The sequence below is a fragment of the Lytechinus variegatus genome, chromosome 5 (assembly GCF_018143015.1).
Source record: "Lytechinus variegatus isolate NC3 chromosome 5, Lvar_3.0, whole genome shotgun sequence".
Lineage (NCBI taxonomy): Eukaryota > Metazoa > Echinodermata > Echinoidea > Temnopleuroida > Toxopneustidae > Lytechinus > Lytechinus variegatus.
Window position 1 is genome coordinate 8621367 of NC_054744.1, and position 18133 is coordinate 8639499.

General features: G+C 35.2%; 1 protein-coding gene across 2 annotated transcripts in view; it reads left to right on the top strand.

Annotated features, from left to right (window-relative positions):
- Positions 1-18133, top strand: part of LOC121415207 (myocyte-specific enhancer factor 2A-like) — a 77181-nt gene that overhangs the window by 43047 nt on the left and 16001 nt on the right. For both annotated transcript variants that reach the window (XM_041608372.1, XM_041608373.1), the window contains exon 4: positions 16148-16300. In XM_041608372.1, coding sequence (XP_041464306.1) covers positions 16148-16300 — 153 coding nt within the window. The remainder of the gene's footprint in view (positions 1-16147; positions 16301-18133) is intronic.

The window sequence follows — 18133 nt, forward strand, 5'->3', positions numbered from 1 at the left end:
TTTTATGGTTCAGTCAAGTTGGTCCTTTTGCCAAATCTGTAATAACTGAATACTGTATATAATTCAAACATTAAAAAAACAAAAGAAATAGTGAGGCACATTATCGATTCTCTCATTTGCATGTGACTTAATTGTGCATATAACTATATAGTGAAAAATAAGTGATACTTTAAAATGTCATAACTTTATTATTTTACATCTGATTTTGATGAAATTTTCCGCATTATGCTTGTTTGATTATTCTTTATTTATCCAAATTAACACTTTTCTGAGGTGGAATTGACCTTTAACTTAAGAATTGTTTGTTATTGGTCAGTTGCTGAAGTGTTAGAAAAGGATGGCATATTAAAGAAGCCATTCATTTACCTCTTTGTTTTGGAACTTGCCCGCAATAGTATACACCTTGTGTTGGGACTGAAATTAAATGAATATAAAAAAGTGCTACATGTCCACATGTGCTTGATTTGAATCAAAGATACATGTACATGTAGTCAGTATCATAAAAAACAAGTATGCTTGTATGGTATCAGAAATAAAGCACAAAGGCATTGCCAATTTGTAGGATATTGAGTTTAGCGATGCTATCAGTCGTAGCATCGGGTATCGTTTGATCTGCAGCAGTGATAATCAGTATTCGCTGCATTGTCTCAGACATTTTGCAATCAACACCATCAAGTTGTGAAACTCGATCACGACCATACCTCATTTCACATATCCTGAATTTCAAGAATACATTACCATGGGTATACTACATGTTCATATGATAAACCACCAGTAGGACAATATCAAATGAATCAATACATTATGTGTGATTTGATATGATATAATTCTGCATTCAGCTTTGAATCACTTTCTTGCAATGGTCGATGAATCAAATGCATCCTAACTGAGGAATAATTTCCATGTGTAATAATTTGCCCATCTTCTGTTCTGCTACTTTGTCTTTATTTGGTACATTCCCATTGAAACAGAATCATATCAAATCATTTTGAATTGAAGAACGTTAAAATATTGGGAATAGATATCATTGGTCATACTGTACGTGTAGAATATGGAAGCCAAGGCTTTGCTATTTCGAACTTTTACTACAAGATCTATTGGAACTATGGTGCTAAACTTTTGGAGAAGCTAATTGATTATTGTATAATTAAGAAGAGGTATATTCATATGAAGGGAATGATTTTATGCTGGTTAAACAATAAGTACATTGTATATACATGTATGTACATACAGATGTGCATCTACAAGTTCTTTGTCAGGATTACTAGATACTTGTACCTATTTCTACCTAATCCCAGCTCAGGTACACTGAACCCTGTTTCCCAATATTAGCTTGGGAGTGTGCTCTTAACCAAATTCATTTTCAAGACATCCCCAAGAAGCTATCCCAGGCTGCCAACACTCAAGAAGTACGTTCAACTGCCGAGCTATGACGTTCAACCTGATCTTACCACAAAACCACGGCCCCTGTCTTCAGTGCCTTGCACATCAGGGGCTGCATGTGTCGATATCTAAAAGCATGTATGAAGTGTTGGTTGGTTCACCCCTTCTCCTTACCCTCAGCCCCTTCACCAGCATAAAGTAGAAGCCCCTCCCCCACCCAACCAAGAAATTCTTGATAAAGTGTCTTCCTTGAGAGACACAGTACCAGGGAAAATTCAAATTGGGGCTAAATGAGTTACCCTTGTGCCAAAAAAGTCCTTTAAAATTCTGATTCGCTGCCATGTTAATAGTTGGAGATACAGCTAGTGCTAGTACTTGTACATGTAGGTTGGGTAGCCACCAAAAATTGCCCACACAGTACATTTTTAGAACCTTCAGGTTTTTATACAGAAAATAACTTTGCCTGGTACGTATAGTTATGGCTGAATTGCTTCATGGGACTAGCCTTAAGAATGTTGTATTTTTATTGTTTCTGTGATTTGACACTAAAATAAAATAGGAGCGGTATTAAGATGAATATAATGTTGTTTTGGTTCAAAAGGGAAGAATGTGGTTGAGGTGCTCTTTCCTGAGGAAGTCATGGAGTAAAAACAAACTGGAGTACTCCCCAAATGCATCCTGTACTAGGAGAAATGCCCTTATCACCCTGAAGTATATTTACATTGCGTTCTTGTATACAACAAGGCCTACGCTCTCATTCATTACATAGTTTGCATTATACGTGTATGTGTGCATAAATGTATCAACAACTTGTAACTTCTGCCTTCAGAATAAAAGTTTCATACAAGATTTTACAACATATAAAGTGGTACAGAACCAGAAGGATCTACTTAAAGAAATGTTAAACATGTAAAAATTACCATTTTAGTGTATTGGTTCATGTACATGTACTCGTTGCAGATTTGTGTTGCAGATTTGAGTCCCCTACTTGAGTGGAAAAAAAAACCTTGGACCATACACCTTTTACCTTAGAAATTCCCACTTATGCCAAAATATTACATGTACAGTGTATATCAAAATATCAGGCAGAAAGGTTCTGTGATCAAGCCCCTTTAACAGCGGGATCCCAACACTGTAATACGTTTTTATATACACCATGTTAATTTTTTTTTATTGATTTTGGAGTGTGATTTCAATTGAACAACCAGTACTTTTTTCAAAATGTTGTTCGATATCTATGTTTTGATGAAAAATGGCCTTCATAGTTGATTCATCACTGCTCAAGTACAGTTACGATATTTTAAACACCACCTCTTGTATCAATAAGTATTAAAGGGAAGTTCACCCTGAAGAAAACTTTGTTGTAAAAATAGCAGAAAAAATAGTAAAAAATATTGGTGAAGGTTTGAGGAAAATCTGTTAAAGAGTAAGAAAGTTATTAGAGTTCAAAATTTGGGATTTGTGACGTCATAAACGAGCAGCTGCCCCATGTGTTATGTAATATAAAATGTATGAATTTCAAATTTTGTATGGTTCCTGATGACTTAATTTTGTTTTCTTTTCATGATCGGGTGTGAAATGATTTGTCTATTGATATACAAAAGTTACAGTGAAAACCATTTTCAATTTTCTGAGAAAATTACATTTCATTGATTTTTTACCATTCGCTATGTAGGAATGCTGCTCGCATATGACGTCACAAATCAAATAATTGAAATTCTAATAACTTTTTAATTGTTTGATGAATTTTTCTCAAACCTTCGGCAACATTTTTTATTATTTTTTCTGCTATTTTTACAATAAACGTTTTGTCAGGGTGGACTTCCCCTTTAAGGTGTGCAAGGGGGAAAATGGGGGGGGGGGATGATTATTGGATTAAAGTATTCGTTAAAATCAATGAACATGCGTTCATGTACTTTTTGCATAAATCTTTGAACAAGTATTTGTGAAGGCATTGCTGAACATGTTATACCTGCACAAAGTTTGAGAATCAGATCACTGTAGGACTTCAAATGGTATCCTCACACCCATGTATGTTGTTGAGTTATGAATGTTGTTGAGTTGAGTGTCCTGGATATGTAAATTGATATCATAATTAATTTGGGTCAATATACCAGGAACATATTTGTAGAAGATTGTGTTGCTATATTTATGATTTTTTTATATATATAAAGATTTGACCTTGTTTGTTACGCTTTTTATAATGGCATGATATACATGTATTTTATTTACGGGTTTTACCATCAGTTTTTGTGTGGATATTTTGCCATTTTTAAATGAGAAAGGAGACAAAATATAGGATATATAAAGACCTAGTTTCGATTGGAATTCCAAATCCCTCCTTAGAAATAAGCATTTATCCAAGTGGGAAAATTATTATTTGAATCCTAGTAAACATCTAATAATTTTCAAGAATATTGAGCTTGTAATATTTGCAGTACTGGTCTTTTCTCTAATTTTACTAGTTCAACATTAATATCCACTCCTTTTTCAAGCTGGCCTTGGTGCATGTGATTGAAATTCATATGTGGAGTATTATGTTTCTGAAATGAGTATAACTATTAAAAAGGATATTTTATGTATGTTATGTAAACAGGCCTGCATACAGTACAATGGTCATTGCTAGGGTTCGTTTATGCCTCTTCTTTCTACTGGATTCATGATTTGAAACATGTGTAGAAACTTGTTTCTGCAGAATCACGGTTGTGTTTAGTCAAAAGTAAAAGTAAACGTGTTTCAACACGGAAAACACAGAAAAAGGGGCAATTGAAAAGATGTTTCTGCAAAATCATGTTTGAAAAAGGGCAAATAAATGTTAGTGATTTGACTCGTGACTCTATGATATCATTGTGTCCGCTTACTTCCATATTCATGCCAACTGTGCACTGGCAGTTGTATTCTTCACATTTGCTTCACATGTAGTAGCCATATTGAAACTCAACATTGTGCATCTTCTGTAAAATAACAAAAAACCCGCGTGGAAATTGACCTTAATACTTTCTAGGTCAAACTACGATCTATGATGCGCACAGGCTAGGCTGGAAGTGAGTGAGAAACAACATTTCACAGAGGGTCAATATTCAAATAAACCCTGAATCTGTAGTTTCCATTATTTGTGTTTTTGTTAATATGGTTCCTATGAATCATGATTCAAATTTGTGATTCTAGCTAATATGAAGTCGCATAAACACAGCCAAAGTCAAAGAGAAATTCTTTCAATATCCCTCTTACACATCTTTATAAGTACAAATAGATATATACATGTATATATATTCATTAATATTTTTTGACATATTGCTATCACTATTCATTTATTTCTTTTTTTGAAAAAATAATAAAACTCTGCAGTAATATAACTTTTGGTTAAAAAAAAATTGGCCAGAGAGAAGTTGCAATGTAGCATGGGGAAAACGTCTTGAGAAAGTATATCAAGGTAAGGCTGAGCCAATCGCCTTCTGACCGACCACGTACGACGTACATGTATATCACTGTTGTACGCAGGCTGCCAAAGTGCTCCTGGGAGAGGAACTGGTGTTTGAATAATTCACTGACGTCAGCTATGTGGTTTGGGGTTCACTGCATTTTTTCGATGCGTTATGCCACTAGCGTAATGTGCAAAAACATCTCTCTTTTAAAGAAAATATCATCTCTGAAATGCCGAAGATGCCTTGAAGAATTCCTTCTGATATAGTGTAATATTTTATTTTCAATGGAAATTCATATGCCTATCTGCAGTGCTCTTCATTGAAAATTGGGCGGATTGTCGCTTCTGTTTCTGTTGATGAATATTACCTTTTTAAGTTCTATACCTTGTTTTTCAAGAGTTTTTTTAAAGCATTTTAAAGCAAATTTAGTTTCGGGTTTACTTTTTCTTTGCCTGAACGATTTAATTTTTTCTAAATGTACGTTTTAGTAATAGGTCTTTCACTATGGGTGAAAGACTATGAAAATATCTTCAAGTCGTAGGTTCAACATTTGATATATGTACAGTACATGTATACTGTGATTCTGAGATGCATGAAATTATAATAATGGATTCAACAACTCATTTTGCATGAATTTTACTACTCCTATTCAAAACTGTATTGACCAGGGGCCTCTGCTAGGGCAGAATTTGCTTGCAAGTAGCACCGTTATTTGCTTGAGTGAGTTACCCATTTTGTAGCAAATGGAGTGTGAGGTAATGTTCAAGTTGTTTATGAGACAAGGCGCATCTATGGGGTTTTACACATCGTTTGAGCTTCAGCTCAGCGAATACTTTAGCCGTGGGATGTTGTCAGAAATCGGATTTAAGGAATTAAATTTATGCAGATTTGACAAAATAAAACTCTTCATGGAAGTCACGCTGACAATCCCCTTTGGTCCTGATGGAATCAAACTTTGTTTTATATTATAATGAGGAAATGTAAAAAATAGAATATGTATAGAAATAGTGAGTGTGTGATGTCTTTGATTGCATGATACCATTTCCAACCAGAATGTAGGCATCATTTTCTTCTTGAAATAAGGAAAACTTTAAGATACATATTTGATATTAAAGGACAAGTCCACCCCAACAAAAACTTGATTTGAATAAAAAGATAAAAATTCAACAAGCATAACACTGAAAATTTCATCAAAATCGGATGTAAAATAAGAAAGTTACAGCATTTTAAAGTTTCGCTTATTTTCAACAAAATAGTTATATGAACGAGCCAGTTACATCTGAATGAGAGAGTTGATAACATCACTCACTCACTATTTCTTTTGTATTTTATTATATGAAATATGAAATATTTTGATTTTCTCGTCATTGTCATGTGAAATGAAGTTTCATTCCTCCCTGAACACGTTGAATTCCATCATTTTAACATTTTGTGCTTCAGGCAAGGAGGTCCTAATCGTGAAATTTGTAAAAATTGAAATATTGTATAATTCAAACAATAAAAAACAAAAGAAATAGTGAGTGAGTGACATCATCGACTCTCTCATTTGGATGTAACTGGCTCGTTCATATAACTATTTTGTTGAAAATAAGCGAAACTTTGAAATGTCATAACTTTCTTATTTTACATCCGATTTTTATGAAATTTTGAGCATTTTGCTTGTCTGATTTTTCTCTATTGAATCAAATCAACATTTTTCATTATACTTGTTTGATTTTTGAACTTTTTCATTCAAATGTACATGTACTTTTTGTTAAGGTGGACTTGCCCTTTAAGCTTGTATTTGTATAATATAACAACAAGAAAAAGACTGCACAGTTAGGAAAATTTTACAACGTGCACTTATTTAACAGCTGAATAAATATTATATTGAAGTTTTGTGACTGTTGCGAAGAAAGCAAGACTGTGATTAGCAGTCAATATTTATTGAACTCTGGAGTCTCAAATGTACGTATGGGTTGAATATGATACCAAGACTGAAATGTATTATGGATTTTCCTTTTGTTTCAGAGAAATGTAGATTTGTACTTTTACTGTGCTGTCCTTTTAAAGGAGGGGGAGGGGCAGTATAAGGTCTATAGCATCTCTCAAAGTATTATTGTATAGTGAATTTGCTACTGATAATGTTTCACTGTCATCTAATATACATTTACCGGTAGGAATTAAACTTTACTGTCCTATTATTTGGTTGCATTTGGTATTCTTAATACTATATATAGTAGGCCTCGATCATGGATATTGTGATACCATTCATTTTGTTGTTTTTGTTACTTTGGTTGTTCCCAATGGGTGTGAATACCCTGTGCGGTTCATACTGTAGGCCTACCCTGTGCGGATTCTAATGCATGATGGGAGGAAGCCTTTACCTAAACAGAAAATATATACTACAAAGCCTGCATAACATGCATGAAGTACAAGGTTAGCTTCAATTTAATGCATATGAATGGAGAATCAAACCTTTTTTTTCCATTCATAGAACTTCCATATTAAATGGAATACTTGCTAGTTTCAGTTTCCCTTTACCACTTGCCCTGCAATGTACTTATTTGACATTTTCCTTCCTTAAAAAAAAGTTGCGCACTCGACGGTTTCCTTCCTTCCGTGTACACACTCGCATTGTTACAAAAATAAACCACGATACTCTCAGTGTTCAATGCTGTTTTGTTGGCAAAGCGTCATAATAAATTAGATAAAATTACAGAACTTTTTTACATGAGGTTCTTCGGTAATGTTGTATATCATTGTGACTATCTCTAAGGACCGTCTGGTTATTCATTATTCATGACATGAAGTAAATGAAATTACTCTGTACAATAGAATTTATTTATCAGTGTAAAAGATATTTCAATTTATAACCCCCCCCCCTCCCTTGACTTGCATATGTACAGAACACATTGTCATCATGAGTATACTACATGTAGTTTGTGTAATGCAAGTAGATACTGAATTATTGTACATTTCTATGAGCTACAGTGTACTGTTCTTTTTGGACATATACATATTTATGAAGTATATCATTGTTTTGTTGAATGATATCAGAATAGTTTGCTTTAATGCTGTAATTCATAATTTTTAAGTCCAAAAGCACTGGTATTCATGCAATAGTGGGCCATTTTGCCAAGAAAATTCATTTACTGTGATTTTGAATAGAGATACATGTACTGTGATGTTGAATAAGGTCTTTTTTTTTATGCTCTGATTCTCTTGTTATAGAGACATGTTTTAGTTTAGTTCAGCTTTTTTTCTGCATGGCCAACTCACAATAGCGTAGGAATTCACATGGGTCCATGCATTATGTGACGTGGAGCTAAAAAGAGACAACGGTCAGGCGCTCTTGCTGATTTTCGTTAGAAATGGCAAAGCTGAGGTGAAGCCGTTCTACATTAAATGGAAACGAGGATGAAGTTCCCACCCATCTGAGAATGGTCCATTGTTTGACATCACCCAGGGGGGTCCCTTCATGGGGGGGGGGCACTATTGGGTTTAGTGACCCAGACAGGTTCCGCATAGTGCTCCTGTGGTGCCTAGCCGGTAAAGGCAAATTGGGCAGGCATGTTGCCTGGTTAAATATAATATCATCCATTCTATTTTTGGGATGGTATTGAACTTGAAGGTTACCAAGGTCTGACTGTGTTTTGGGTGGGTGTGCTGCCACCGGGTGATTGTGCGTTGCCAGGATGGATTCATACTACCCGTCCATTATGATTAATCAAGCGAGAGAGCATTTTCTTTTCAAATTACCATCCCCTGTGGCCTGCCTCTCTTTTTTCCCCCTTTCATGTTCTCGTCTTTTTGTTATCCAATGTTATTTATAGATTTTTTAGAGCATACATGTACTATCTTTCATCGTTTCCAGTCTTTTTTTTTTACAACTCCTGCCTGGGCAAAAAAAATACTTTTTTTTAATTTTCGGTGCCTGCTTTTCACAACTTACTAGTACTACCTAAATCTGCAACATTTGATGAGATTTAACATTGCAATGAATGGGGATTTTCCAGGGCTTTTAAAGAATAAAATTATTATTTTGTTGTTATTTTTGTTATTTTATTATTTTTTTCAGGGCTCCCTTTTTAATACCGTAAGTAACGGTGTATTAACCGCACCTTTTTCTCGGCAGATAGAAGCAAAAGTCGGGGGTGCGGTTTATACACGGTGACGGGTTTGAGCCGGCCCGCCGTAACCCCTCCCGTACATGTTGTACGATGTCTGCCAGTTCACAACACATCGAGTGGCCGGGCGTAGCCGCCCAGGTAATGTCGTTTACAGGGGTATGAGCCGCGGGTAATGGGAAGTAATTATTACGATCTTAATTAGATATTGTCAAAAACAAACGCACCCACCTTCATGACACTAATTTTGACTTTATTCTCAATTCAAAGTAGTGAAGTTCCCTGGCTAAATAAAAGGGACGCCAAGCATACTCGGTAAAATTTTGTCACCGCTGAGCGGGAGTTGAGTGAGCTTAGAGATTGCGTTGTAATTTGGTTAGTGCGACTTAAGCTGGCGCTATTAAAAGTTCCGTTTCGCGCCAGCTCGTTTTTTTCCTTCCTGTTTGCTCTTCATAAGATACCATGTAAACCACGCACGAGAGAGACGGCACGAAGCCGTAAAAAACAACTGCAAAAAAATGTCAATTTCTTTGTTTCTTGAACTTTCCTGTAATCCCGTATCCAAAATTCATGCTAAAACATCAAATTTCTGAAAGTGATTGTGAGGTTGTGATGCAAGAAATGTGAATGTTTCTTCCTCCTACGCTGGGAAAGACACAGATCATAATTTGATAAGATGTATTGGCATGACTGCTACTGTATGTAGTTTGCAATGAAATGGCAGTTCTGTGTGTGTGTACACTGTGACTGTGAGTGAGTGTGTAAGTGGCCAATATTGGCGGGACCGTTCTTTCTTTCTAACATTTGTAGATGAATTGATCAAGAACAGCAGATTTCCGCATACCGGTAATCTCTTTGGATACTTAACTTTGAAATCTTAAACTTAGTTTTTGTTTCTTCGTACCTCAAATATGCATGTAAATGTGAGAAGTATTTTTTTTTTTTTTTTAGTCCAAAGTTGGTGCGGTTAATACACGGGTGCGGTTAATACACCGTTACTTACGGTAGTTTCCAGGGGTCTTTTGAACATGTCAAGGGCTAATTCCCCCCTTTTAAAACTTTATGCACCATAATGCGTAATATTGGATTGAACCAGTGTTGCGATAAATTATGGATTACTTATAAACTATTCCATATTTACATTCATCTGTCTACATGTACATGTTCAAAACACATATTTTTTTTAAATGTATGTAATTTATGAGCGCACTGTATATTGAATGAATAACTCTGAAATACATGTACAGCAGGGGTCATTTAATACAAAACAAAGGAATTTAATACAAGTTGATACAAAAGTACTGAGGTCCTTGTCTATAATACAATTATTTCAATTGAAATGTTAAGAATCATCATCAGGAAAATCTGTGCCACACCCAACAGAATACAAGATTTAAACATGATGAAATCCCTACAGTAATGATGACATTTTTGAAAATTTAATTTCAGTTTGTTGTGAATTAATGGAAAGCAAACATTTACATGTGTAGCATAGATTTTCTTGACCAGAATAATACATGCATCACTTTCGTGAGGCCGTGTTGTCAGATTCTGACGAATGAAACTCTCCATGAAATGAGTGAGGCCTCAATGTGCAGTTACTTCGACGTGTGTTGCGGTGATTGACTGCTTGTGACTGTGTTGGGTGTGCATATACGGTAGTGTACATGTGTGCTGCGGTGATGTGATTGACTGTTCTGGCGCGAATTGTGAATTTGTGAAATGAATGATTTTGAGCGAGTTTTCTGACATTAGCTATCCAGCAGCAATGCATTAAATATTCAAAAAAATAATTTCAAGTGAGTTATTGATTATCAAGAAATTGAAAATCATTAATAGGATTCCAGTAAGTGCCAATTCTGTTCGAATTTGATAAACTTCATCCTTCCTTGAGCTATTAAATTTGATGGACAATTGTAAAAATGTAAGTTAGTAAATACTACATAGATCTAACAGTTACAGATATTGAAATGATAAACATTTTAAAGTAAACAATTCACAATTATTTCAATAATCCGTTAACAATTGATATCAATAAAAAAAATGAGTAGCAATTGAATAAACAGTATTAAACATTATGTAAATGAATATACAAGCAGCTAGACAAACTGCAATGCGAAATCATGCCCAAAGCTGAAAAAGAGATTGGCTCTGGAAAACTGAACATGGCTCCATGGCATGCCATGGTAATAAAAATGACTCCCCCAAGTATTTACCCTTTAATACGTAATGTAGAATAATGTTTAAGTCATTCACTTGACATGAACATTTTGTTTTACAATAATACAGACACAGTACCAGATATCAGTTCTACATAATAGATATTGATTGCATATGTTTCTACTCATTTATTATTAATATTGAGCATGCATCGATCACATAAATCAAGTCTGACATGGCCTGACAATCATTTGATTAAAAAATAGGAAAAAGAAAAAGTATATAAGGACCTCCCTCATCATTGCTCTCAAAAAACCTAGACGATCAACTACTATCTTTTTTTACTTGGCCTAATAATCATGTAGGATAAAAATAAATGAGGTAAATATTTTTTATTTTTGTTTTTAATTCTCTTTAGGCCTAAATGTTGTGGAATAAATGTATTTGTCACCAATTATTACATGAAGGCCTATAAGTTCCAGAGAAAACAAAAATAATTGCAACCATTATATACACGTAGGCCTTTCAAGTATGACTTCTGCTGCAAAGACATACATGTACATGCATTTCTCACTATTAAAGCGTCTTCTTGTAATGAGATGTTGCTATGCTGTTACACAGAGCATATGTCTGTGATTCATAACATAACATCCTGTCTCTATAGACATTGTATGGACCGTAGGCAAATCTTGCCTTGTTCATTATTTTGAATAGACCCCTTAAAGGGATGGATCAAGAGTTCTTGTTCTATCATCACAATGTAATTACATCCAGAAGATGAGCTTGATTGATCATGCATACATAATATGATATCTTTGTGCCTAACCGTTGAAATCTACAATCACTCATGATGTTTCCTTGTCTCTTATACATTGCTTTGATTTGGCATAGAGTTTACCCAGTTGCATCTGAGTTGAAATTGAATCAGATGGTTCATAATGAAGGAATTATTCAAATTGCGAGTTTACTGCGTAAAAGTTATCACCAAAAGAAGTGATTTGATTTTCTCATTGTCCTTGTGCATGCAGTATATTGTATACTTTTGCACTATATGAAAGATAATCTCTTCAGAAGATACTTTGATATGATAATGCAGAATAAACAATGAAATAAATGCATAAACCAAACAATGAAATGTAGAATAAAAAATAAATAGCTAATATTGCAGAGGGTAGTTGTTAGCTTTGAAATAATAAAACAAAGATTTATTTTATAGTTTTGAGAATAAAGCATGTCATCAGTTTCATGATAGATAACAACTCTTTTAATATTAATAATTCATTTATCTTTTTGTATTTATATCTAATAATTCAAATTTTATTTGATCTATATTTCTATCTATAGTTCAATATTTGTATAAAAGCTAAATATACTAGATAGTTTGCTAAAAATAGAAATCCCTTCCTTTCTTTGATATTGCATATCATTATGTACATAGAAATGCTGATAAAATGTTGAGGCTGAAAACAACAACATTGGCAGGGTATTTGCATTTCGGCCTTCTTTTGTATCATGTCCCTTCGGTTGCCTTGTAAAATTGTTTTCACGTGATGATAAGACCTGTCTGTCAAAGGGCAAGGTACCTCTACGCAGGCCTACATGTACAGTGCGCACACTAATCAAACAGTTGTGTGTGAACGGGCAAGAGGCTCATTTACGCGAAAGATAATCTCAACTGTGTGCTTGTGATATCTTGTGACAACTGCTAAAGCGGTTAAGTGTCGAATGGAAGCCCAGCGTTTTCATTACAAATGTGACTTCCGTTACATTGTGGCGGATAGAGTTCCCGAGTTGTTGCTGAATCACTCGTTTGCGCAGCCAAACGTGACACAGTCAATTAATGAGTTAGTGGTGTGGTGTACCGGCCCAGGAAATGCCATTACTCTGAAGCGCCCCCGATGCCAGGTTTGCCAGCATGGCAGGAAAGTAGTCTTGACCCTAGATTTCACTTGTCGCAAATATTCGGAATAAAGAATTTCACGGCCTTGATCACAATTCTGAGGGGGAGCGCTCTTGAGGTGCTGTGAAGGGGATGAACTTTTAGTAATGACGCTCTGCAGCAAAACAAACAAAAAAGCATGAAAACTATATTAAATCACCATCATTTTATGTGCGGGCATGAGCAAACAAGTTGATTTTTTTCTTGTATTCCTTTTTATCGTAGAAGTCATAGCAGTTCATATTTTGCTTGCAAACAAATTTGATATGAATAAAAAAATTATCACATACAGTATTTGCTTCCCTCAAATGATCATGATTGTAATATGGGAAATATTTTCCATATTGAAATTTGTCCCGTATCTAAATTTGTCATACAATACTTGTACATCATACTCCTGTGTTTGATTCTTCTCCTATCATCTATCAATAGATAGTTGTTTGATTACAAAGCTAATATTGCAATAAATCAACAAATAAACATCTATTAGAGTAGCAGTAAAGTCCTCTTTTTGAGGTACTGATAAGATGTCATTTGGCATTTTGTTGGCTCACCGCCTAATTTGACCGATAGGTGTCACGACTGAGTACTAGAAAATCAAATGAATGTCAGAAAAGAAAGTCAATCTCTGCTGGGATAAATGAATGTACTGTACGCTGTGACAACAGACTAAAGCCATGCAGTCATTCCTATGTGACTCAAGTTACGGCAGAACTGTCTGGCTTGGTGGTTGCACAGCTGCCGCAGAGAGTTGCCCGCATTTGTTCCCTATCTTGCCGGTGTGATGGTGATCCAACATATCTCCATCTAAAAAGCCGAAGTTCCACCAGTTAATTTCTGCTTTTGATACCCAATGATGTATTTATTTTCTGATCTTGGAGAAATTTGGAAAGTTGGAATGAGGATATCTCTCCCCCTTAATATTTATATTTGTACATTTTAATGTAAGATAATTAGTTATTGATAATGATAATAATTATTATTGGAAATTTAATCAAAGAGAATAAGAATTTGATGTCAATAGTAATAGTAATATAGGGTATTTATATTGCGCACATATCCACCTTGTTAGGTGCTCAAGGCGCTCCTATATTACCCGGCTAAGCTAGGCGTTCATAGCGCACATAGCTTTTTAAGGAAATACTTCCTACCGGTACCCATTTACCTCACCTGGGTTGAGTGCAGCACATTGTGGATCAGTTTCTTGCTCAAGGAAATTATGCCATGGCTGGGATTCGAACCCACGACCTTCTGTTTCAAAGTCCGAAGACCAATCCACTGGGCCACAACGCTCCACAATGTCAAGCAATATTAACAAATTTATGTGCATTGTTACAATACAAACGGCAGATTGGATGCTAATTTTTTTTCCTTTCTTGGAACACACCTGGGTCACGTTACACAAAGGTTAGCGATTAAGTGTACGCTTGATTTAAAGCATTGTAGTCAATGCAATCAATTGTGAAAAAATATTCTACGATAATTGCTAAGCTTTGTGTTTAACTGGACCCTGGTGTGTATAAAGAGATATGCCTAATATTTACAGTTGACTGTAACCTTTTGTTCATGGATTGCCATAGATTTTGATACATAGAGTTACACTTTAATAAAGGGGACGTTCACCCTGACAAAAAGTTAATTGTAAAAAAAAGCTGCAGTATATTGTAAGACATTGCCGAACGTTCGAGTAAAATCTATCAAAGAATTAACAAGTTATTAGAATTTTAATCATTTGATTTGTGAGCAACATTCCTACATACTGAATGGAAAACAAATCAATGAAATATCAGCTTCTCAGAAAATTGAAAATGGTTTTAACTGTACCATTTGTATATCAATAGACAACTCATTTCACATCATGAAAAGGAAACAAAAATAAGTCATCAGGAACCATGAAAAAATGAAATTCAAGCATTTCATATTGCATAACATACAGGGCAGCTGCTCGTTTATGACATTACAATTATCCAAAACTTAAAATTCTAATAACTTTCTTATTCTTTATTAAACAGATTTTCCTCAAATCATTTACTAATATTTTAAAAAAAATAAATTCTGCTATTTTCACAACTAACCTTTCTTCAGGTTGAACTTCCGCTTTGATTATAAAATTGGTCTTATTTTTTATGTTACAGGGCCTTGTTATGCAGGAGAATGTTGTGTTGCAATTAATGTACACTGAAAAGGCACCTTTGAAATGAACTGGGGAAATCAAAATCCATTTATCGTTGTATGGAAGACACATGTTTAACAAATCAGTGAACTGAACAATGGATTCAGAAGTGGTTAATGGAACATCGGAAGATGACATGAAAGGACATGGCCTTGCTCACTGATTAGTTTTTATCAAAATGGGAAAATTCAGGATTCTAAGATTGGTTGTGTATTCTGTTGTAATTACTCAAAAGAAATCATGTGATTAGATGTCTAATAAGGTGATAGCATTAGGGCCTCTTTTATATTCTTGGGAAAGTGACGGTCTGTTGAGGCGTAGAAATAAAAAAGCGAAGTGGTACTTAAAACCTTCCAGAATGTCTTCATGAATACTGGTAAACTTCACTTTTATTTTTTAATTAGAATGTGTGTACACTTTTCAAGCATTGAAGTAGTGTGCTGTACTTCTAACGGCAACCGCACACCTTACAACTGCTTTGCGACCTGATTTTGGAATAAAATGTAGCAGACTTTGATGCTAATATTGAGACATAGTGTATTTTAATACTGTGCAATATTCTAAATGTTCAAATCTATGACTATGCTTCCATCCTTATCAGAATAAAAGCAAATTTAATATTTAGGCATAATGACATAATTGCAATCATACAATTGGCTCCGATTTGAAACTAGTTTGGCCGTTACTCCAAAATAGAGGCTTGCAATCATCCAAAATTGTTTTTCTTCCAGTTAATTTGAACCTCAAATAAAAAGAAACTTTTTATTCACATTTTCAGAAAATGAGCAAAATGCGATTTGTTCCAAAATCGGATCGTGGACCAGTCGTAAGGTGCCCGGTAGCCTGAAGAACGATCCATGAATTTCAATGTGAAGGCGATGATTTCGTTTCCACCAGTTTATGAGGTCATGAGTGTCTACTTTAATATTCCTTTCTCTTCCATTATTCTATCCTCCAGATTCTGAACAAGAAGGAGAACAAGGGGTGCGAGAGTCCAGACCCCGACTCGGAGTCCTACATCTTAACACCACGCACTGAAGCCAAATACCAGAAGATCAATGAGGAATTTGACAGGATGATGAATGGTGGAAGTGGAGCACCCATGAACAGGGTAAAAATGTCTTTTTGAAGATGAGCATTCCACAATGGCTTGTGGGTTTATACCTCTTAATCAGAGCTGCCAAGTAGTACTGATTTTCAGTATTTAGTACTGAAAAGTGAGAAGAATACTGATAGTTTCATGTAAAATACTGATTTCTAAAGTTTCAGTTGTATGTGTGGTCCCATGGTATTTTTTGAAAATACTGATTTCCTCACCGAAATACTGATTTTCAGCTTCAGAAATATTTACTGAAATGTTCCTTTTCAGTTTGGCAGCTCTGCTCTTTATTCAGAGCCCTATGCGTATACTAGAATGCAATCTTAAGCTAGAATCACAAGCATGAATCCCAGGGGCCCGTCTTACAAAGAGTCGCGATCGATCCGTTCAATCGCAACTATGGAAAGCCAGCAAAGTCAACATTTAAAATGCATGTTTGTTAAAAAAAAATTTCTAGATATGAATGTATATCCATAAATTAATTGATTTCTTGACTATTTGGTGTGTTCCCCTTTGTTTCCAAAGTTTATGACACGGATGGATTTCCATAGAGTTACGATTGATTGGATCAGTGGTTACTCTTTGTAAGACGGGGCCCCAGATCTCTATGGGGGTGTTCAGAGTCGATTTTCCAATTTTAACAGCAACATGCATCATGATTCAAAGCGTAATGAAACAACACAAATGCGATCAGGGGTGCACCAGCCAGGGTTGAATATTTGAAGCTGGTTAATTGTTGATCATCTTCAAATTCCCTGCTCTAGCGCAGCTTGCACTGCAAAAGCACATTTAGAGACGTTTCAAAACTTAATCATGTTCAGTCGGGCATTTTGTTGCTTTCGCAGTGGTGAAGGTCATAAAGTCAAAGCTGATAATGTTTCCTCTAAATCAAGACCAGAAAGATGTTTACTTTTACAACCGGGAATCGGGGACATTGAACACACACTTCATTTCTCATTATATCTGCGTTTTGTAATTGTGTTTTGAATCATGATTCATGTTGCTGTCAAAGTTTGAAAATCAAAATTGAACTCGCCTCAAGATTTGTCCTGTCAAGGAGCCTGTTGCAAAGGACTCCTTAAAGTATTCCATTGATGGTAATATCAATGGAAACTGGTTGTGGAGTGGTAGTGCAGTGGAAGTTCATATTCACAATACAACTTGTGATCAATGGTAAGGTTTATCTATTGAGGGGGCCTTCAGAGGGTCGATAGGAATTCTCCAGGATTATAGGATGCTACATTATTTCCTCTGCTGAGCTTTCTGCATCCATTCAGGTGCCCCTTCTGTGGGATTAGATGTAGCGGACTGTGTGTTGTTTTACTGTCAAAACCTGGTATGTTATGTGGCAGGTGGAGATAGAATGGAAAGGAACCAACTCTTCTCTTTGAGACGGCTCAAGGCAAGATGTTTACACGTCATGTTTGTGCATTCTTGTAGTCATGTGCAAGCATGTCCTGCATTGAGTAAAAATGTTGATGAAAGCAGAAGCAACAATGCCTCTTGCACCAAACAGTGTAAATATGTAACTCGCAAATTCAAAAGAAAATCCAGAATGATTGAAGGAGACCTAGATTATATAAAGAAACACGAGGCATTCCATTTTTGTGTCGTTTTGGTTATGTGTAAAATCATTTTTGGTCCCGCTGATCTCAGAAAATGATGATTGACTCATTTTGAATAATCATAATCATAATGGCCCATTATGATCAATTTTCATATATGTGCATGCTTAGATGTATGTATATGCTTCTGAATTCTGGCTTTAACTTCAGCATCTACGTATTCTTTAGGAGGTAGCAGGTTGGTATTGAAACTACGTGGAGTTTCTTTACATTGAACTAT